The 22,140-nt window shown below is 42.4% G+C and overlaps 1 protein-coding gene and 1 long non-coding RNA gene across 2 annotated transcripts in view; one reads left to right on the forward strand and one right to left on the reverse strand.

The window, feature by feature from the left end:
- NEDD9 (neural precursor cell expressed, developmentally down-regulated 9) overlaps nt 1–22,140 on the reverse strand; it is an 80,589-nt gene that overhangs the window by 49,443 nt on the left and 9,006 nt on the right. The window contains exon 2 of the mRNA XM_015854571.2: nt 7,961–8,174. Within this exon, the coding sequence (XP_015710057.1) occupies nt 7,961–7,963 (3 nt within the window). The 5' untranslated portion in view covers nt 7,964–8,174. The remainder of the gene's footprint in view (nt 1–7,960; nt 8,175–22,140) is intronic.
- The window catches only part of LOC107309625, a 30,719-nt gene continuing 22,465 nt past the window's right edge, over nt 13,887–22,140 (forward strand). Inside the window, exons 1-3 of the long non-coding RNA XR_001553261.2 lie at nt 13,887–15,080; nt 16,563–16,656; nt 19,461–19,579. This is a non-coding gene — a long non-coding RNA (uncharacterized LOC107309625). The remainder of the gene's footprint in view (nt 15,081–16,562; nt 16,657–19,460; nt 19,580–22,140) is intronic.

Raw genomic sequence — 22,140 nt, forward strand, 5'->3', positions numbered from 1 at the left:
ATGCTATTAAGACTGCTTTAAAATTCAATCTCCATTTTTGTACTAAAATAAGAAGTCATGTCCAGGAGAGGTTGAGACTGGCTTTTTAATTACAAGCTGCAGTTGTTGTTTTTCTTCATGAGGATTCTCAAATGAAATAGAGGCACTGCTTTGGAGTGGGAGATCCAAAGGATGTTTCTGAGCTAAAAGGCAGGCAGAATAGGCTTAGCTTGTCACCAACTTGCACTGAATTTGACAAATGAAATTTTGTTAGAAGTACAGGGGTGGTTGTGAAACTGTCAGTAAATAACTCTTTCCCCAGAGTCTCACACTTTTTCCAGAGTATATTTATTCTTTGGACTCTATTGTGCCAGCAACAGTATTTTAAAAGCAAGAAATAGAGTAAAAGGTTAGAGGTAGAAGTTAGTAGATAATAAAGGTCAAGTGCATTTTTTTTCCCCAGGAGCTACTAGAATTTAAGCAATTATTTCATCTTCTCTTTCTCTCTTTCACTTTCTTTTGTAGTTGTTACCATAGATAGGCCCAAGCCAAGGCCATGAACCTAGACAAATTCAAGGATGGTTCTAGAACTTAGTTTTATAGCTGACTGCTTTCTATGCAATGAGCCAAAGCAAAACCTGATTCCCATCCTTGTGACCCCCTTCTCTGAACAGATTTGGAACTATGTCAGACCTGAACTTCATGGCTGATGACCCTCTCTTGTTATATTGAATTGCTGAAGGATGGTAATATAAACCTACATCATAATGCCAAGATGGGAGGTCCAGTGATGGATGCAAAGTTAGGGGACGTAGCTCCCCTGCAGTCTGTATCACTTGTGTCTGAAGTGCGTAGCAGCATTTCCAAAGGGAGAGTTGTACTAAAGGAGATGGGGGTACTCATTCTCTAGTTTCCTTTTAAAAAATGCAAGAACGTGTGTGTGTGTTTTTAGCTAAACGCATGGCTTCCCCTGTTAGAAGGGCAGAGCTGGAATCTCAGCTCTGTAATTTAGTACAATAAATTAATTTACTGGGAAACAAGTCCAGCATATCACATGCTTCTGCTGGTAATATCAGCAGTGCTTTGCTGCCTTCTCTTATCAGTCTGTATTCCATCCATTGCTTGTTGTAAACATTGTTGTAAACAGAAGTCACTGCACTTGTATTATGCAGGAGCTTGATTTACATTATAGAGAGAATAGAGCTACGCGCACTCTTTGCTCTTCCAAGTTTCCTAAAGCCACAAGTGCTTGTAAAACCAACACAGAGTGTCTTTCTAGTGCTGATGAAATTGGAGGACTTGGTTTCTTGGTATAATTTCTGTTTTCTGGAATCTTAATTAGAACTTTCAGAAAACACTGATAACCCAGCTGTCTTGCCTCTGCCCTCACTGTAAGGTAATCGTGATGACCTTCTGCAAATCCCTTTTAATTAGCCTTTTTCCCAGGCTGTGCCATGCCAGCAGATGATTAGTACATTAATCTTACTGTATTTGCAGCTGCTTCTTTAAAGATGGAATTTAATTTTGAGGCCCAATGAAGTTTTAGGTCACAGTCATCTGCTATAAAATCTTACCCTTAGGGAAGTCTAGCCTCGCTTTTTTGGGGGAAAGAGAATCTAAAATAAAAGTTTGCAGATGTATGAGTGTTGTTTTGTGCAACAATGTGCTGTCAGCAGTCCTTCTGCTTAAGGATAAATTGCCATCTCTCCTTCTGCAATCTGAATCTACAAGCTGATAGTAATGCTATTGAACAAGATAACAAATACCAATGTGCTGCTCATGTTGTAGGCACTGCTAATTTATGTATACTAAGCAAAGTCTTTTGCAACTGGTATCAAAATATTTTCCCTAAATCTTCTGTTTGAAAGGGGGAAAAAAGAAACAGGAAGATGTGCTTTTGACATCATCAACATTCTGAATGACCCGAGGGCTGATGGTGAGAAGGAGGACAGCAAGGTTCAGGGTGAGCAACAGTTCACAGAGCCCCTAGGGATCCTAAACAGAGGAGCTATCAATGGGTTTATCTGTCCTTGTAGCAATACATGCACCAGCAGCTAGCTGAGCGTTTATAGCAGGTTTATAGCTATCCATAGATGGAGGTTAGAGACAAACTTCCCGTTTGGAGAAAACTGATGGGTTATTTGTGACTTAGCTTGGTCTCATTTTTAATAGGCACCAGATGAGAAATTTGTGTGGAATCTTGTACGCATCTCAGTATGAAGGCAGAAAGATGGGCCTGACAGTCTGAGCTTGCATCTCTGGGCCTGCCCTGTTAGTACAGGGAGGGTGGCATTACCCAACTAAATTTGTTGGTTTGGTTTGAACAGCGTTTTGTGTTTTGCTTGGGAGACTTGAGATGTAAAATGTCCCTTTAGATACCTTACTGTCAGTCTCTGTTCAGCATTGCTGAAGTCTTCTTTTGAAAGCATTTGAGAATAATCAAATAACCATTGCCGGTAGCGGATAGCTTTTCTACTAAGTGATAGTTAAAGCGTGTCAGCAATCCTTGATTGATAGCAGACAAACCAGGCTGCTCTCATATTCTCCCCACAAGACTTTTAAGTCTTGCTGACATGCCTGGGATTTGAAAAAGCCCACGATGAGAAGTGATAACAGCTTGTAAACACCGAGTGTGGCCACACCTTGCAGCGCCAACAGCTTGAGGGAGCAGATCCACATCTGCCCTTAAATTCCAGGAAGCAAGTCATTGGTAATACAACACAATGACTGTTCTCCATCTGCAACCAATTGCTGTTTAACTAATGATTTTTAAGTAGGAAACAGCCACACTCATCTCTTATTAGGTCCTTGAATAAACAATGGCTGCTCCTTGAATGCTTCATTACCACAGACAGGTAATGTAGTCAGTACTATTTTTCCCCTAGGTGTTTGCAACTGTTAAGAATGGGGTAGCTCTGGGCAGGCAGGCAGATGGCTTGTGGTGTTGCAGCCTCATTGAACAACCCAGCTGCACATAGTCAAGATGTTTCTAAGGTTTTGAAGCAGAGATAGCTTCAAGATGCAATGTGGGGGTTAAGGTCCAGCGCAAAAGTTGTGAAGAGGCAATGATATACTTTTGATTTGGTTCACTAAAAGGGGGATATGTAAGTACCCCCCTCTTAACATTTCTAAGCTGATGGTTATTCACCCTGAGTTAGTGTGCTACCTACAAACTACAAAGCCCTGCTCTACTCAAGTGGAAAGTCTCTGCCCTGCATGCAAACAGGGCTCAGCTGGTCTCTTAAAGCAGAATGTCATGCCAAAGAAGTAATAATGAGCCTAAGGAAATCTCATGAATGAGAGGGGAAGAATAAAATTACATAAGATTCCTTATAAAAGTATTTTGGAAAATGAGCAGGGAAACAAAGCCATTATTATTTCTAGACAGGTTGTGCTCTTTAATGGCATTCTAGTGCTGCTGCTAAGAAATGGGTTTATCTGTGGGACTTCAGTAGCTGATACATACCTTGTTTTTGGATGAAAGTAAATAAATCTTAAAGCTATTTTCAAAGAGCTACTTCACTTCTAGCATGCTTTTTGTTAGTTTAAAGAACAAAACAAAAAGAATTCCTAGAAGAAAATATTTATGCTCATTTATGGAAGCACAAAGCCTTACATTTGTTTTTGTTTTGAAAGGTAAGTATTTAAGTGGAGGCTGAGCCTGACCTGCAGGTGTTGTGGCTGGCTCTGCTCACCTGAATAGGCGTGCTCCTGCATGCATAAGGGTTGCAGGTGGCTTACCTTACTGCATTTATCTTAGCTTCGTTCTTTTTTGGAGGCTTTACAGGTTGGTCTTTCTTGTGAAAATGTGTTTCTGGCTTGAATTAATCTAGAGGAACTGTGAAAGAAAGGGGGGCTGTTTTGTTCTGTTCTTCCCTTTCATCCTACTCCCTGTTAATTGCTTCAGGCAGGCCCTTTGTATTTACCTGTATTTAGCTTGCTATTCTGGATTCCCCCTCCTCCAACAGAATATTAGCACTGATTTTGCATTTCAAGAGTGGTTTATATAAAATGGCTCCTTACTACTATGAAGTTTTACTTTGGCTGTGACAAATGTGTTGTAGCTGCTGCTTTTGTGAGTTCTAGTGAGCCACATAGGCACTGTGGTAACCCTACACAGCAGTAAAGCATACTGAGTAGAGTCTGTCTTTAGTTGTGTAAGGCACTATTAATTACTGCATGAGCAGTCAATGCAGCTGGAGCAGCCTAATCCTTAACACCCTGGTTACTCCATGGCTGGTGATCACAGCAGTTGTGTCCCTGGTTTTTCCTTCTGTCCTTGGCTTTGTTAGTTGTTGATACTTTCTCTGTTTGATCAGGGGTCACAATGCTAACTTTTCCTTCAGCTATATCTCCTGTTCTCAAGAGTAGAGCTTGATCACAGAATCACCGAGGCTGGAAAAGACCTACAAGATCATCCAGTCCAACCATCCACCTACCATCAATAATTCTTGCTAGACCATGTCCCTCAACACAACATCCAAGCGTTCCTTGAACACCTCCAGGGTTGGTGACCCCACCACCTCCCTGGGCAGCCAATTCCACTGCCTGACCACTCTTTCAGAGAAGTAGTATTCCCTAACGTCCAGCCTGAACCTCCCCTGGTGCAGCTGGAAGCCATTCCCTCTAGTCCTATTGTCAGTTACATGAGAGAAGAGGCTGACCCCCAGCTCGCTACAACCTCCCTTCAGGAAGTTATAGAGAGCAATAAGGTCTCCTTTTCTCCACAATGAACAGTCACCTTCTTATAAAGCCTGTGCTGCAGACCTCTCACCAGCTTTGTTGCCTTATTTTGAACATATTGTAATAATTGATGCACCCAACACCTACAGTGCTGTACTGGGAAAGAGAGAGGCCTGAGCCTCTTGGGATCTGGGAGCTGCTTGCTTGAGCACAGGCACAAAGTAGAGCAGGTCAGGGCTTTTTCCTCACTCTCATCTGTCAGCACCTTCTGAGGATGAATCTGACACGACTTCTGCTCAGAAGAACAGCACATGCAGGAGCTGCTCCCAGAGCCAAGCTTTCTTAAAGCATTCCTTTAGACAGACCACTGGTGCCCAATGTGTGCTGCTGAGCTGCTTTGTTCAAACTACTCAGGAGTTTGTATTTTATAAGAAAATCAAAGCACTTGGTATTTTTCCTTAAGATCTGTTACGAGGTGCTCTGTTTTCCATGCTGCTTCACTGGACCCAAATCCCAGTTTTTTCCATGGTAATTTTAATCACCTGAAATTCTGCACGCAATGTTCCTGTCACGAGGTGTGTTTCAGGCAGTTGCTAATTCAGACCTTTATCTTGCTGAATTTCAGAGGATGGGAACATAAATGATCCATGTTAACTGGCAATAGAGGCTAGAGAGGGAAAACTTTGGCCCCCATGAATGAAAGTATTATTTGTGGGGTGAGGTGTAATCCCCCAGATCCAGGCTGGAAGAGCTGCTGCTCAGCTGAGGCCACTTTTCAAGCCTGTGAGGCAACTGCTTTCCTTGTAAACTGAGGAATTGGGTATAAATACATTTTACTGCACCTTTTAAAGTACAAAACAAAACAGATGGCTGAAAGTACTGTGCTCTCTTGTCAGCTCTCGCCCTCTTTATGTGGACTTGTTCCAGCCCTCCCAGTCTTTGTAGGTTTTAAGACAGTTATTAATCTTTATTTCCCTCCCCCTCTTTCTCAAGGGGCCTTTGCTTATCCCTGTCCAGACAATGCTACTGCAACCCGACTCAAAACCTGATGATGATGCTGACCTGAGATTAGCTATTGTTTGGAAACCCTCATAATTAGTCAGGGTGTACCTATTCAGCTGGAAGCCAGAGATCTCGTGCAGGAGCTGAGGGGCTGACACAGTTCACTGGGCAGGCAATGCAGAGCAGCTCAGGCGGCTGTAGGATAAAGCATCAGGAGATGCACATCAAAAACCTGATGCTTATGGGAGGATGTCTTCAGGAAAGGCCTGTTGTCATGCCCTGGCAGCTGTTTGCATGGACCAGGGTGCTTAGCTGTGTTGTCTTGAGCTGCAGAAGCAGATAAAGCAGTGGGGGCCGAGTTAAAAATCAAAACCTTTAAATAGAAGTGTGCTGGTTGGTTTGGTTCTTTACAGAATGTGGGAGCTGGCAGGGTGCTGTAGAAGCCAGCACATGTTCTGAGTCTTGTGCTTCAGAAAATGCATTGTGCTGGCAGAACCGGACAGCAGAAGGAAGGCTTAGAAAGGTGAAATAATAACACTGTGTGCTTCGACTTGTGGAAGTAGAGGAGGAGGTGTTTGATTTGAATATAGCTTGTTTGCGGGATGTCTGAGCCTGCAGATCATTTCCAGCTAGGGGAGAGGGGAAAGTTCTGCTAAATAGAAGGAATAAAGTGAGTCCAGCTGAAACTTAGGGAAACTCACTAAACTTAGGGAGTTACTCGCTACCTTCCAGCTCCTGCTTACCCTGTGATTTGGCAATACTCCATTCTGCCTGCAGTTTCTTCAGTGTCACTGGGCTCTGTAAAAGCCTCCTTAATCCAACACAGGAATATTTTATGCAACTGCACCCAGTGCAGTTCTGTTTTGCTTGATTTAAATGAGAAAGTTAAATCTCAGTCTAGACGGAGTGCTCTCTAGCTCTAGTTGATCTTGCACCCAATGAGAAGCATCATTTATGGGTATGTTTCTCATTTTCCAGATGAGCCCAGGGGATCTGCGCCCCCAGTAAAATTCCTATCTGCCTGGCATTGCCTTCCACTTCTGATTTATACCTCAATAAAACACATAACGAGAAGGAGAAAATGTTTAATTGTATAACTGCTGTGACTTTTGTGAGGTATGCTTCTGGTGGTTATTTATGCATTTGTCTTCTTTTAAGGAAGTATAAAGGCCCGTTACTTTCATTTACAGAGGGAAGAGTGAAAGAAGAAGGAAAATAATACTGGTGAAGGTTAAGAAGTAAGCCTGAGCTAGCATGGTTTCTGAAGAAGGTCTCTGATTAAAAGATCAACTAAAATCACAAAGAATTTCAGGCTGGATTTCAGATCTTAAGGGCTCCCCTGAAAAAGATCTGTTCTGTCCCCTAACAAACCAAGCTAGAAAACAACCTCCAGTTGGGGATGTTTGATTTTTTGAATGTTGGAAAGCACTTATTTTTTTCAAAGCAGTAGCAAATGAAATATTCCTTTATGTTGCCTGTGAAATCTCTGAGCCTGACATCTTGTTTAAATTATTTCACCTTCTCAAACTCACACTGTGGTTTTCCTTTAAGATAGCTTGAAGGCTTAACATCCTGCTAGATCCAAGAGGCAGGCATGCAGGCCTGCCTTCAGGTTTCTGCTGTAAGGTTTCTACCTGTAACGTTATTCTAGTGGTGACAGGCATTCTGGCAGCATCTTAAACGTTCAAGTGGCTCATGCAAGATAAGAAGACTCCAGGATAATTAGAAGTGAGTGGGCTATTGGGAGGTTGGCATTATTTACTTAATTACATCATAAGCGTGCTTCCTTATCTTTTCTATTGCCTGTGTAATGATGTAGCTGCAAAGCTTGTTCTTTAGGGGGTGAAAACTGAGGAGCAAAGCTTGTTGTTGAGCTCCAATTTAGTCTCATTACTGATAAAGTGTTTATTACAGAATGGGAGTCAATGCTGACATGTGCTTTGTTCTGCACAGGGCTCTTGCCTCAGGGGCTATCCAGGCTTCAAAAGAGCGGGTGTGTGGTAATGCAAAGACGTGCCTATATATCTACAAATTAGGTTGATAGAAGAGCAACGTGCTCAGTAGAGCTGTACTTAGTACCAAGGCTTACAGCACCTCTGTCTGCCAGCTCTGCAAGCTACTGCATTTGGTTGCAACCAAACCTAATGATGAAAGCCTGGCCTGACTTCTAAACAATGTGGGTGTTCAGTCAGTCTCAAGAAAGAAAGCTTTTTCTTTTTTTGCTGAACTCCCTGTAAAGAAAAGCAGTTACACTTCTATTAAAATGGCTTTTGACTTTGTAGAAAGTGAAACTTACCATTATCCAACGTTTCTGGCCTCCACCTATGGTATGTTAATCAAAGCAACATAGGAGCTTTGTGCATAGTTGATGGCTATCTCTATAGGAAATCCAGTGTTGTAGTAAACCATCTGGTTCTTGCCTTTCTCAATTGTTCAATTTCTCTTTCAATTCCAGGATTTCCTTGTTCCAAGTACTTCTTCCCAGACCAATGTGCCTTTTTTCTTTCTCCCTGTGAAAGAAAATGTCAACGAAACAGAAATGAACCAAGGAGGGGAATGTCTTTCAGTTTAATTTTTGTGGGTCTTATTGGCTTTTTAATATTTCAGTTGTGTGGGGTTTGTTGTTGTTGTTTTTAATATTGAGCCAGTCCACCATTTGGATGATGCAAACATAAAGCAAAGGCTGATCTCTATGCTGCAGATCATTAATCTAAATTTAACTGACCAGTCATGCTTTCAGAGGTCATTTTGGTTTGTTTTTCAAGCCTGCTTGTTGTCTCAAGTAACCCAAATGTCACGTTGTTGGGGCCCTGTGCTTATTCTGATGGGAAACACACAAGCTGCTATCCTGCTTTCAGGTGCTGAGGTGATTGCCTGCTGATAACAAGTTCCTCAATGAGAATATTATGAGACGTGTACTTCTTCAAAGAGAGACCCTGGCTGCATGAGAAGGAAGCATAGTGGTTGTCGGCAAGTAGCTTTGAGAAAATACTGAGCTAAGAGAGCTTCTGCCCAGTGCGGAGGGAGTGAAGTTTTAGATGGGCTTATGGTATGGCTGCAGTAACGTAATCCTTCTAGCATGCAACACAAAGGGCAAGCAAGGAGCCGAGCAGAACTATTCAGCTTTGGGATGTTCTCCTTTTGCCAGGAGAGTCAGTCTGAAGGAAACTTTGGAAACAGAGTACATTTACTTTTTTGCGCATTTATTTTTGAAGCTCTTAGTAACATTCACTACTTATACTTCCAAATGCAGGAAAATGATTGTCAAAAACAACCCTTTCTTGTAAATTGTTGAAGTTTCTCAGGTGTGATAGTGGCTCCCAACCTTCCGCTCTCCTCTGTAGCGTAGAGAACCCAAGAGGCGCGACTTCCCCATCAGCGTTTTTCTAGAGAATGCAAATGCTTCCTCCAAAACCTATGGAGGATGGAAGTGCTCAGAATGAGGTAGAAATGATCACCTTTTTAAAACAGTGGTGCTGACACTTCCCCCTCCCATACAAAGCAGACAAATAACTGAGTAAGCTGACTGTGAGACTGCCAGTAAAGGTTGCACAGCAGTCGCCTTTCTCTGCTCCCAACAAATGAGGAAAACGAATGTCTTGGCAAGGATTTTTCCCATCTGTCTGGGTCTAAAGCACAGAAGCAGCACTTCACAAGGAAGAAAAAGATACCATATTTTTGTGAGTGCATAGCAGCTGGCTACAGGGTGGCTGGTTTGGTTGTTTGTTCCCTCTGTCCCCTGACTTCTGAAATGTGTTTAGCATGTTGAACTCGGTTTCTCACCCCTCATCCAACATGGAGTGGAGTTATAGGGAGAAGATTTTGATTTTGTTCTTTATCAAACACAGCAAGCTTCTGGTGGGATGAATGGGCCAGAGGCAACTGGTTGCATCTAGCGCACGGTATTAACTCAATAATCATTCAGAACCATGATCAGGTGTTGTGCCAAAGTGGAAGACTCCTCGTGAAAGCAGTATGTGTTCCCTTGCTGTGGGAATGCTGATATGTTGCTTTTCTTTTTTCTTTGCGCTGCTTGCTTTCATGTTAGGCAGCAGTAAACCTGTACTACATCCCATGACCCAAAGGCTGCAGAATGCTCTTTGTTAATGCTCAACTCCATATCTTAGGCAACCAAATAGTGCTCCAGAAGTAAACGAGGGCTTCTCAAATTAAGGTGTTGGGATTATTGCCGTACGTTTCAATTAATAAGTTCATTCCTTTAGTCCACTCTGAAGCATACAGCTTGGCTAAATGTTTGTTTTGCCAAATGATACCAGGAGCAAAATGATCCTTCTGTGATGCGTGTGGCTTACCAGGGTAAATTGTGGTAATAAAAATGATGGAAAGAGAAATCCAATTAAAATCCTTTTTAACACAGAAATGCTAAAGAGATCCTTGTTAGCTGTGTTTAAGAAAGAAAGGCAAACATGAAGTCTTAATCCTCTCTCCTCTGAAGGACAACGTTGTATTGAAAGGGCTGGCTGCTATTCTACATACTGCATGTTTTTACTTTGTGCTGCTTCATAACATTGAGGAAAGAAAATAAGGTGCAACCCACATGCTGTCCAGATCTGCTGTAAAGCATTTTTCCCTTTTTGCTGTGTAATGAACAGGCACTCTGTGCCTTTGTTATACAAACAGATTATTTATTACTTGATGTTGAATTTCCCTTTTATTTGTTGAAGGACGCAATCCTTGCAATGTGAACAGGCAACAATGAGAACAAACAATGCTATGGGGATGTGAAATGACTTGTACTAGGCCTGGCAATGCACTCAAATTGACAGGGCAGCTGTAGAGCAGCAAGCAGTGAGAGTTGCCTGGTTCTTTGGGCTGGAAGATGTTCATACCAGACTTTGAGCAGGTAGGTGGATGTTCTTGGGGTCAAACTGCAGACACAGATCCTGTAATTGGTCCCTGCTCATCAGCTGAGGGCCACTCCTATTGTCACATGGAACAAACTATACCTGATAGTTGCTTCTGAACTGCAGGTAGGGAAAGGGGCACTTTAACCACCCCACTTAAACCATAAATGCCTCTCAGTCTGCTTAGCAGGCTGGAAGATGATTGGCTGAGCATTACTTCACATGTCATTCCCCTTCAGGGCCCAGAGCAGCAGCCTGGGCCAAGTATTCTTCATAAGCTGCTTCACCTTCTGTAGGAGTGCAAAGGGCCTTGCTTTGTTGAGGGCTCTTTAATTGGCTCAGGTAGAGTGGTGTAAGCATTCCTTACAGAAGTCCATTTCACAAATGGAAATCTGTTATTCCAGTGTATTCTAGAATATTTGGAAAGCAATGTTAGAGGCATCCGATTAGGACTTAATTGGAAATATTGACGATATTGATAGTGCTTGTGAAGAAACAATTTGAGCCTCTTTTTATTGCTGTTGTTCATGCTTACTATGTCAGCAAAGCAGGCAAAAAAATAATATTCAGTGTAATTCATTCGAACTGGAAGAATATGACATGATCGGTTTGTAAAGCTTAGGGTTAAATAAGGTGATAAGCATTTCTGTGGAATCTGCAGTGCTTTCAGGTGCATTCTGAAGTTATGGAAACTTTCTGAATATTATTTTTAACAGAAGGCTGTGATTTCTCTTTCCACTAGCTGCATTCACTATGTCAGCAGCATGTTATGACTTATGCAACAAATAAAGCAGGGCCATTCTAGACGTATTAGTGGAAAGCCACTGACTAATTACTTAATTTACTGGCAGTGGATTTGTGTGGAGAAAAGTGGTAATAAACGTATGTCCGTACACTCAAAATGTATACATTATTCTTAACCCCATGTGTAGTGGTTCTTCCTCTTCATTCACGTTGTGTCCATGGTTAGAGATCTGAGGTGGAAAGGACCTGGGCTACCTTTGTGTTCCCAAGATCTGCAAGCAAGCAGACTGATGCTTCTTGATACTATTTGTTATCTGCTCCAAGCAGTATGTGTGATAGCTGACAATATAACTGGGTCAACAAAACTTTCATGTCACTGAAACATCACTTCTTCAAGGCAGAAAAGCAGTTTTGGTGGCTGCTTGTGTTATTTAATCTCATGCATTCACAAAAAAATCAGTGGGCAGCATGTAAACTGCTGATGTATAGTGCTTGGTTCTGGTGGTGACTACTTTGCCCATGGTGAGGATAGGAAACTGAAGATTCATTTTCTGAGTCTTCTGCTCAGAAGGATGAAGTTTGTGTTTCCAAGTCAGATATGGATGCTGCGGCCTTGTCCCACATGCCTTGCAGTGTAGTAAGTATTGCTGATGCTCTGTGAGTAACGTGCAGATCCCAGGCAGTGCTGTCAGCTCCCAAAGCAAGCTCTGCTAAGTGCTGCTAGTTTGGTGCTCAGCAGAAAACCTGGGTTACATATTGTCAGCATTTGGCAGCATCTTTCCTGTCTGTTACAGAGCAGCCCACATTATAACACAAGCAATTAGAACAAACTGATGCAAGCTCTGAAATAAGCTTTTGTACCATGACACTGCTTGAAACTTTCTGATGTAAGCTGTTGCTTTGGGCCTCTCTCAACATATTTGCAAACAGTGAGCAACTTTAGATGGACTGATTGGGATTGAATACTGTACCAATCAGATCTCAGTGTGTACCAGGCCATGACCACACTCGAACTGCCTTGGGTGGCAGTGCAGAAGCTGGAGGCATGTCTCATCACTTGGGTTCTGACTATATTCTGCTGAATGAACTGCCTAGGGATAATTACCACACAAGTCTTGTAGAAAAATTTACAGCCTTGTGTTATGTACAGCACTGTGGATGGGACATTTGCCACCCACCAAGCCTTTAGCAGTGCCATGGGTTAGGAGGAGGTAAGTTGTGAGCTGCAAGAGGTCATAAAGAACCTAAGGAACAGCAGACATGAGTTAATGTTAAAGTAAAATAAGCAGGAAAGTTAAAAGCTGGAGGGAAATAAAGCTTTGGCTCTGTGTTGGATTTGCACGCACTAGCAGGAGCCCTCATGTTCTGATGTAAGTGAAGGTTTAGTCATGGGTGGCAAAGCAGAGCCTGAGGGAGGTAACATAGCTCCTGGAGCCACTCACCCCACGTGTGCCAGGAACCCCCTGGGGTCTGCCAATGGGCAGACAGACATCAGCCCACTCCTATATCAGCACATGAGCTCAACCGAGCAGGGCCAGCTTGGTCCTGCAATAAATATTTCCACATTTGGCAATAAATGAGTTATAGAAGTTGGCATGTAACCAGGGAGCAGCTTCAGGCACCCACAGGGTTCTACTTAGTCTATAGGAGAATGGTGCTCCAGCTAGTGTGAATGCTGTACTTGTACATAGGATGGAATCACTTGATGATGACAGTAACGATCAGGAAATCATCATCAGAAGCTTCTGCTGCCTATGTAAACATAGCCCACAGCTGTGGCTGTGTCTTCTGCCTCATCATACACTAGTTTACACTTGCTCTATCCAACACCAAAAGCGGAAGAAAAGATTACAAGTTGTGGAGCTTTCTTCCTTGCACCAGCTTTGAAGCCATAGATGTGACATCTCCTCCTTGAGATAAGCATTATGAGCAGACTCTTTGGAGATAAGGCACAACAGGCTTCAATCGTTTAAATTTATTCCACTTAGAGTGTGAGGAAAGGCTTGCAATTCCTCTCAGGAATTTGAAATGATGATTAGATGATGGTGGTGTGGCATTATTTCTGCAATTGTCATTGAAAGCTCGCTGCAACTTGTATCTTGTTTTTGGCAATGATGCAACAGCTCTTTGAATTAGAAGTTGTAAATGTCACTTGGATTTGAGGGAGGAAGACAAATAATCTTGTTAAATAGTTTGGTTGTAAGATGCTTGGGTGTAGTTGTCTGGATATGAAATTCTTAGGAGAAGGAGCATGAACTTAGAAATATAGAGGGGTATAGAAACTGCCAGAGTCAGCATGACCATGATTGATTTCATCACTTGCCCTCCTGACTGTTGGTGCCTGTGTTCCCTCTGCTTTGAGAGGTGAGCTGGGAAGCTTGAATGATTCTCCTGTTTCATGGTGTAAGCAGTGATTTACACTGATCTGAGCATTAGGTCACATATGTATCAAGAAGAAAAAGGTCATTCTAGAGGATGAAAACCACAAGCTCCTTCAGTTTTGCCTCATGCAAACCTGTAACAGCTCAAGCTCTTTACCAAACTGGACTTCTTGGACCAAGTAGGTAACTGGAGGACTTGTCTCTAAATCTCAAATTGAGTAAGCTGGTTTGGACTTCAGTGGCCAGTATGTTTGCCACACCCTGCTCTGTGCAAAAAACATATGCCATGTTGGCAGGGTTCCATGTCTGACAAGGTAGGTAAGGGCCTTAGCCAGCAAACTCCATCTTTCAAAGACTGCGTGTGGCAGTGGAATAAATAGCTGCCTTCAACCACCCATTCCTGGTTCTGTTTCTCCCAGCTGTCACAAATGATTTTCCAGATGAGATTAAGAGGCTGAAATGCTTAAACATTAGTGGAGGGGACTTCTGTCCAAGGTGATGGTAGATTTTTAGTGCCCAGACTCATGAGATGAATGACCACTGATGAAGTAAATCATGGTTTCAGCTGTCAGGGCTGTAATTGTAGACAAAAGGACCAGTTCAGACTTGTGTTCAAAAAGAAAAAACAAAATCCCAAGTATAAGCTTTTATTGAAACCAAATGTGCTTGTAAAAGGCAGGAGTTATTTAAGAAGATGTGTACTTAAGTGTGCATAGTTAAGTGCCAGTTGTCAGCTCTTCATTAGAAGCCCTATAAATAACTCCTCATCCATTTCTGTGTTATGAGAGGTGCATGTGATAGTAAGAGATTATCTCGGACATGCTTTGCTCTCAGCACCCATCCAATTCTGCTTCGGGAGGATCAATTCATTCCCTTTCAAGCTTGTTTTCCCCTGGCTTACTGCAGTGCTATCAAATAGTCAGAATTCTTCCTCCTGAAGATTTGCCAAGGGATAATTGCTTTCAGTGCTGGGATAAACATGAAAACACTACTCGTAATGTCCTAAGCCATTCATTGGTGTGTGGGTTTTTGTTTTTGTTGTTTTTGCTTTCAGTCCACCAATCCCAGTGAGTTACATCCCTCGATAAACATCTCACCAGCAAACCAATTACAGTCATCCAAGTAGAAACATATACGTGCTGTTTGCTAACAAAAAGAAGAACACACCATTAGGCAGCAAAAGCTTTCGAAGTTCAACAAGCCTCTGACATATGTTTGTATATATGTATATGATTTAAAAAAAGTTCTGTAAACTAATTTTTTTTTTAAGCTTGACCAATAACAAAAACCACTTGTTTACAGAAACTCCTATGCTGCAGCATGAGAAGCTCGCCTGGAATGCTGTGGCTTGGGTAGAAGATGAGTTCATGGCACAGATGGGGAGGTGAGTGCCAGGTGGCACACAGCAGCCAAGCAGTGCAAGCAGGTAATGGTGGTATTTGGTTTTCTCACATACATAAACAGCTTTTGAGAGCTTCATGCTCCGGCAGCTCTACTACAGAGTGTGCCACCCATGGGAGATGGTATGAGGAACTGACACCTGGCCTTGACATGGACCAGTTCCAGGGGAATTCAGGTGTGAGAGCACTGTGGTTGCTTCACTGACTGCTTCACTGACTGGGCCCAGGGCTTGTGCCCATTCAGCTTAGGGTCTGGCAATCAAAACAGTATTTCCCTTTCTGGCTCATTGAATGCTTGTCATGTTTGTGTTGGTACAAGGCAGGATGTGGAGTGAGGGGCTCTCTCCAGTAATGTGCCCTGTGTAGTGCCTGGTTGTCCTCTGCTCCTCCATCTTCCCTCAGGTACGCAGGGCAGTGCATGGCCATCTGATTTCAAGAATGGGAACAGAACCTGTTATGTATATTGCTCTGAGCCATTTGGTTTTGATTAGAACAGCAGTTAATATGAAATTGATTTGCTATAGTTCATGGGTCCAAATAAACCTGCTTCACTGCAGTACGGTTGCAGAAAACTAATCTGGGCAGACCTTGAACAGAAGGTCATGTCTCCATTGCAAATATGACAATGTCATTTATTGGAGCATTGTGGATTGCTGTGGCTCCCATTTGCTGGAGATCTGTCACTGGAGACAGTGTGTACAGTTGCATCTGAGATGAATTTTAAAGGAGAAATGTTAGCAGCAGATAAAAGAGGTGACAGTGTGTTGCCTTATCAGTCACCCTGGCCGCACGTGTATAAACATGTGATTGCCCTTACATGGAACAAATGGGAATGAATCTGAAACACTGCTTTCCAGTCTTTCCCTGGATCAGTCCCCTACTTCTGCAGGGACCACCTGCCTTAGAAGGAGTGAATCCACTGCATGTGCCAGCTCTTCTTTTGTATGTACAGACAGACAGCCTGATGGGAGAAGCATGAGGAAGGCAGTGGAGTTGGTAGCTTGTGCATCTCAAAGCACACTTATGCCACAAACACTAGACTTAGCAAAAGAGCTGCTGGCAGGCACAGTAATCTCAGCCTCTTCCTTCAGTGTCCTCACAAGGTGAGCCAGCGCACATGGTGGGTGATACAGCCTGCAGATTGGCTTCCTGGTTACTGACACGCCTGACAAGTGGGACCCCACCTTTTCCTTCCTGTCCTGCAGCCATCTGTCTGCAGAACTGGCCAGGGCTTGAAGGAAAGAAGCTGGGAGAAGGCTGCCAACAGACCTGGCAGCAGGTGTAAACGATGGGAGTGAGGATGAGAAGTTGCCTTTCACCACACAGTGCATTTTTCGAATGTGCTAAGTGATTTACACTGGACAAGATTGGGATTTGTGACCCAGTGGCCTTGGCAGTGCTCTGACATGTGTGCGTGGGCAAAGAAAGCAGTCTCAGTACTTCTGCTTTAGTTTGCCAATGGTCGTAAACTCATAGTTGTATATAAACATGCTTTTTTTGTTGGACAGATGACAGAGGAAAAGATTCTGCGACAAAAGGGACAGTACAAGTCATTTGTTGGTGACAATGGAACATGCTTTTCGGAGTGTGGAAACTGTGGAGGTCAGAGGAGTGTCTTCCTGCTTTTGCAATACTAAGAGGCTTCAGTTTACAGAAGTTTCCCTGGGAGACAACACAAGGTTTTTGACAGTCTTGTTAGGGAAGTTGCTTAAAGGCAACTTTCTCCAAATCATTTTTGTAATTATCAAAAAATCCTACTTTGTCTCAAATTAATCCCTTTGACAAGAATTGAGACGTTTCAGGTGCTTACTAGCTGTTATTAGTGTTTGTTTTTTTTTTTTTCTTAATTTGAAAGGGCACATTTTGATATCTTTGGGTGGGAAAAACTCTGGGTCACAATTCTGTTTTGATGCTTGAGCTTACTATAAAGAACCCTGAAGCAATTAAAAAGAATTTTTTTTATATGCTCAAAACTTAAATAATACAGTATGGGGGGAAAGGTTACGGTTTTTCTCAGATTTCTTTAATTTTGTTTTTTTTTTTTTTCTTTACCTTCAGACTAATTCTTTTGGAACCTCAAACATTTCCCCTATATAGAGGGCTGTATCTAGCTCAATTTATAATGGGCTCGGTAGAAAAACTTTCTTCAACAACAGATAATCCTAAAAATGTTTTCCAAAGAGGGAAGGAAATCTGACCCAGTCAGCCCTTTTCTTTGTGATGATATGAATTTCTGCCTTCTCAGTGATCCTTTCTGGAAAGCATTCTTTAGAGAAATGGATGGTTCTCTGAACAGAGGGATCTGGATAAGTGAAGGCTATGGGATGGTAGATGTGAAGGATAGAATGCATATGTTAGCAAGTCAGTGCATCTCTGAGATCTTATGGTGGACACAGGACATTTCAAGCAGACTGTAGTGCCAGCATTTTAGGGCTTTCCACTGGTCTAAAAGTGTGGTCTATTTTTGTTTTATTTCTAATTATTATTTGTCTGTTCAGCACTGAAGCTCTTAAATTTCCAGCTTAAACTTTTGGAGATGTATCGGAGGTACGCGCATGATGGTAGGACTGCTGAGAGCATCTCAAATGATTTGCTCTGGGAACACAGCACAGGCTGGGCTGAAAGAGGCTTTCCATAGCAGTGCTCTTAAAAATCATGAAATTATACAACCAGCTGACCAGAGAGGTGCCTTGCGTCAGATCTGCATGCCTAGCGCTATTTGAGCGATATGCTTTGCCTGACTATTTAGCCCTGTACAAGTTTTCCCTGCCCTGTGTTTGCCCTTCCTGCAGGGAGGGAGCGAGTTCATCCAAGAGAAAGCACCAGGGCAGGCTGTGGGAGGGGAAGCGTGTTCCTGACAAGGAGGAAGAAGGTGGGGTAGAGACCAAGGCTTTGTGCAAAGACCTCTCTTGGAAGTCCCTTGGTCATCCCGTTTCACAATTCCTAGTGCCTCCTGCATAATTCCAGGAAGTCCTTAACTCTTACCTAGTTTCTTAAGTATTGCTGTCAGTAAGAAAATAGCACTTAAACCAAGAGCTAGCAGGTCTACAGAAACACTGAGTCTTTGCTGGCTTAACTCCAGCAGCCAAGGACCACCTTTTGAAGGCTGACCATCCCCAGAGTAGCCTTGTAAGCTAAGCCCAGTGAGCAAATCTGTGTGGAATGGCTCCAGCGCTGCAAAGGCTGCTTCACGTTTCTTTAAACTCAAAAGCTGGAAAATTCAGAGCCAGCGCTAAATGTTTGTTCCACTTTCAAAGCTGAGCATCAGGGAGCCATTCCTTAAATAGTGAATGTCTATTCTCTGAGCACAGATGTGCTTATAGCATAGCTCTTGCCAGCATTTTCCCTTTCCTCATGCTTCCCACACAAACGTGCATATAGCTTTTTAGACATCCTTTTTTACCCTTTAAAGATGGTGTTGAGGGGGAGTGGTTGTTCCTTCACTGGTACAGGTGGCAGTAACATTGTACGATCAATTTTTGGCCTTAATTGGTAATGCTTGCCACACTGGCTATCTTATTTCTTGTCAGAAGTGATAAATTGGACACAGTTTTGGAGCAGATGAAAAGTTAGACAAAATACATTAGTCAAAGAAACTTCAACGTATCGGTTACTCTCCTGTGGTATGTGAGTAATAATTCAGTTCTTAAAATCTTCCATCTGGGTTTGCGAGGTCACCTGAGTTCCCGTCGCAGGAATTTAGCACTGAGTCAATGTGAGGTAGCGGTACTAACCTGCACGTGAATTGATAGATTGCTTTGCATTGCTGTCTGCGTAACTAGAAACAGCAGCTGGCTCCAGCCTGGAATTTGGGATCCTGGTCTCCACTAATCCATCTTCCTGGAACATTCACATCATGCACTATCACTTCACACAGGCAGTCATTCCCAACTTAGCTCTATTGCTTCTTTAAATAGCGTGAGCTGGGCAAACCCAAGGTATTACCTTGGGACAGCTCTCAGAGGTGCAACAAATGCAAGCTGACATGTCCCAAAGGTCTGTTATCCATTCCTTTCACCTTTGGTGATTGTGTCTTCCCAGTTTATGCAGTGGAGAGGTTGTCCTGGAGCTGCATCACTTCAAGGAAATGCAGTAAGATCTTGATGTAAGAGTCAAATCTTCCTACACCTCCTGCATCAGCTTCCTTCCCCAGCCAAAAGAAAGGCAAGGGTGAAAGTTTTCAGAGGTTTGACCAGATTTTCTGCGAACAGGTTTTTTGTTTGTTTGCTTCCAGCAAATGTGCTTTTGCTTCTGAGTAGAAACTTTATTTCTAACCCCACCAGAGGGGGCAACATGTAGAGGAAGTCTGAATGGCCAAGACAAAATTGCAGAAATTTCTACTGCTGAAGATCTCTTCTGAGAAAAACGTGCCCATTTACCAAAGCCTTATATCCATCATATTTCAGACAGCATCGAGGACTGGAAAATAATAAAGTCAGGTGTCAAGATGTTGAAGGCAAAAGCAGCCAGCTGAGTCAAAGGAAGAAGGACGGAAGGAGTGACTCAAATAGTCAAAGAGCATGAGGTAAGATGATAAATTCTGTGGTAAAAAGCAGGATGGGTGTTATATAGGAGTTAAAAGAAGATAATAAAATTAATGGTAATCAATATAGTTTTTGAAAGCTGTATTGTGTCAAAAATCAGTGTGCTTTGGTAAGGGTAATGGCCTTGATATTTACTTAAATATACATTTCTGTATGAATTTCTATAAAGCAAGTGATTTTGCTCCAGATGATATTTGGAGTCACAGTAAGGCAAGAAATATATAAGATGAATTCAAGAAATTAATTGAATTGCAATCTGACAGATAGTCATACTTGCTAAAGCAATTGCAATGGGGGGATCATTCAGAAAGGACACTTTTTTTTACAGTCTCAGTCCTTGGCTCAGAGCTACTCAGTCCCTTGGTTTTTGGCTTGAGAACAAATACTGTATTTCATTAGGCAAAGGTCATGAGGATACAACCAGTGATGAAGTAATTTTAGGATAGCATCAAGGACAAAACTGTTTTGTCTGGCATAGAAACAATGTGAGTTTAAATTGCCGGTCAAATTCAAGGTGTTTGCAGACTAAAAGTGTGCTTTTAGTCATGCTATATAGACAGTGTTTTGCAAACTAGTGATATAGCCAGGCCGGTTGTTATGATGGGTAATCAGCTAAGCACGCGTTGCCTTTGTGATACAGTACACCTGAAAGTAAATGCTACTGTCTTGCTGAGTAAAGGTCAAGGAGGTGATATTTCCATGTGTACCGCGTTAATGAGACCATTATTGAAATACCAAGTCCGCTTTTGGTGTTTACACATTTTAAAGGGATACTGACAGATGGGCAGAGAACAGAGTGGCTTAGCAGCATAAACATAGGTTGAAACACACTGTCTAAAGAGAGGAGGAAAAAGCTAAGTCTGGTTTGTGAAATATGAAGTTTGATATTCTTCTACCAGTACTGAAAAGCAAAGGGGTATCTAATAATTAATAAATGATTAGATGCTAAGGGCAGACAGATTGAGGTTAGAAAACAGGCAACTAAAAACATCTTTTGTTTTTAGTGTCAGCAGCCAACCACCTACTTTGGGATGTTGGGTTTGTCTGTCAAGCAAAGTCTATTAGCAGCAAGAACTGAGTCTTTTAGAAAGAGATAGGATACTGGTAAGCAGATCTGTGTGAGGCACATGAGTGAAATACCACGGTTTAACAATTTTGAGTAAATACAGTGAGTGTCTGGAAATCAACAATCCAAGTGTTACAGGCAGCAGCGCAGTGAAACTTGGTTTGATCTGAGCACAGCAGGTAGAGATGGCAGAGCAGACAGCAAGAGTCATCTTACAGGTTGCAAACCAAGGGTGAAGCTCCTTGGAGATGCTGCTGCTAACTAGAGCAAGCTGCCTGGTATACCAAGTTTAGCTTAGTCCTCTTGTTAACTTGGAGACTTTCAGGATCTAACAAGCCCTGAAGCTCTTTCACTGTGGCTGAAGTCAGTCTTTGAAGATGGCGGTGGAAGAATGAAATTCTTAATACAAAGGGAATTAACAGTGTGTCTCTTGCATGGGTTTATGACACATTAAATATTGATGTCAATTTGCAATTGATTTTCAAATCTGGCATGTCATCAGAATATAGATCTAGTATAATGTAATAGCTGCCAAATTAAAAAAAGTAAATCAGAACAAAGCACAAGATGAAAATTCTGTCAAGGTAGACATTTTATGGGTGATATTATAGCAATAAGTATAATGTAGTCATTGAAGAAAGGTAGAAGGGGAAACTCTTGGTTCCCTTTCTGCTACTCTGTGAGAAAGAGAAGTTCTGATAAAGACTGAGAAGTAACCAAGATGCTGTACATGTATATGTAGGAAGGTCTGGACTTCTTGGCCTACACTGGGTTGTGAATCCTAGTTTTGGGCCAGTGGCAGTTGGTCAGTGACTGAGAGTACTGGCTAATATGCATGCAAAGCAGAAACCATCTCCAGTCTGTAGCATTCTTCCTACTTGAATGTGTTAGCAACTCAATCATTAGATGTCTGCCTGCATTGGGATGCAAGAGGTGGCATCTATATGTTAGGCAGCATTTACAGCCTGAAAATCTATTCTTTGCTGGCTTAGTGAAATATCCTGTGGGCTGGAAGAAGGTTGGCATATTCACTGAGAGGGTACAGGCAGGAGTTGGGTGTGCAGCATTTCTTCAGACCCATGTACTCAAAAAAACTGACTGTTATTTCACTTTGCCTCATGAAAAGGTAATGTTTCTTTCAGAGACCTGCTTGTCACTTAAATCTCTATACTACTGCACCTCTATCACCAAGGCAATGAAGGAGAGGTCATTTTGTCAGGAAACACAGAGAGCAGATTGACACCAATTGTTTTATTTGTGGAGGCTGAAGACTAAAGGAAAGAAGTGAAAGAAGAGAAATTGAAAGCATATTCTAATTTCCAGCCTCAGTGTATTACAGCTCATGCTACACCCATTTTCAGGTTATGGGAACAATGCTGTCTGTCATCCAAAACCCATTGCTCTTTTCTGTATGGTTTCCCCAATGAGGGTGTGTTTGGGGGTCTCCCAGACCCTCCCTGGCACAGGCTCAGCTCA

The sequence above is a fragment of the Coturnix japonica genome, chromosome 2, assembly GCF_001577835.2.
Source record: "Coturnix japonica isolate 7356 chromosome 2, Coturnix japonica 2.1, whole genome shotgun sequence".
NCBI lineage: Eukaryota > Metazoa > Chordata > Aves > Galliformes > Phasianidae > Coturnix > Coturnix japonica.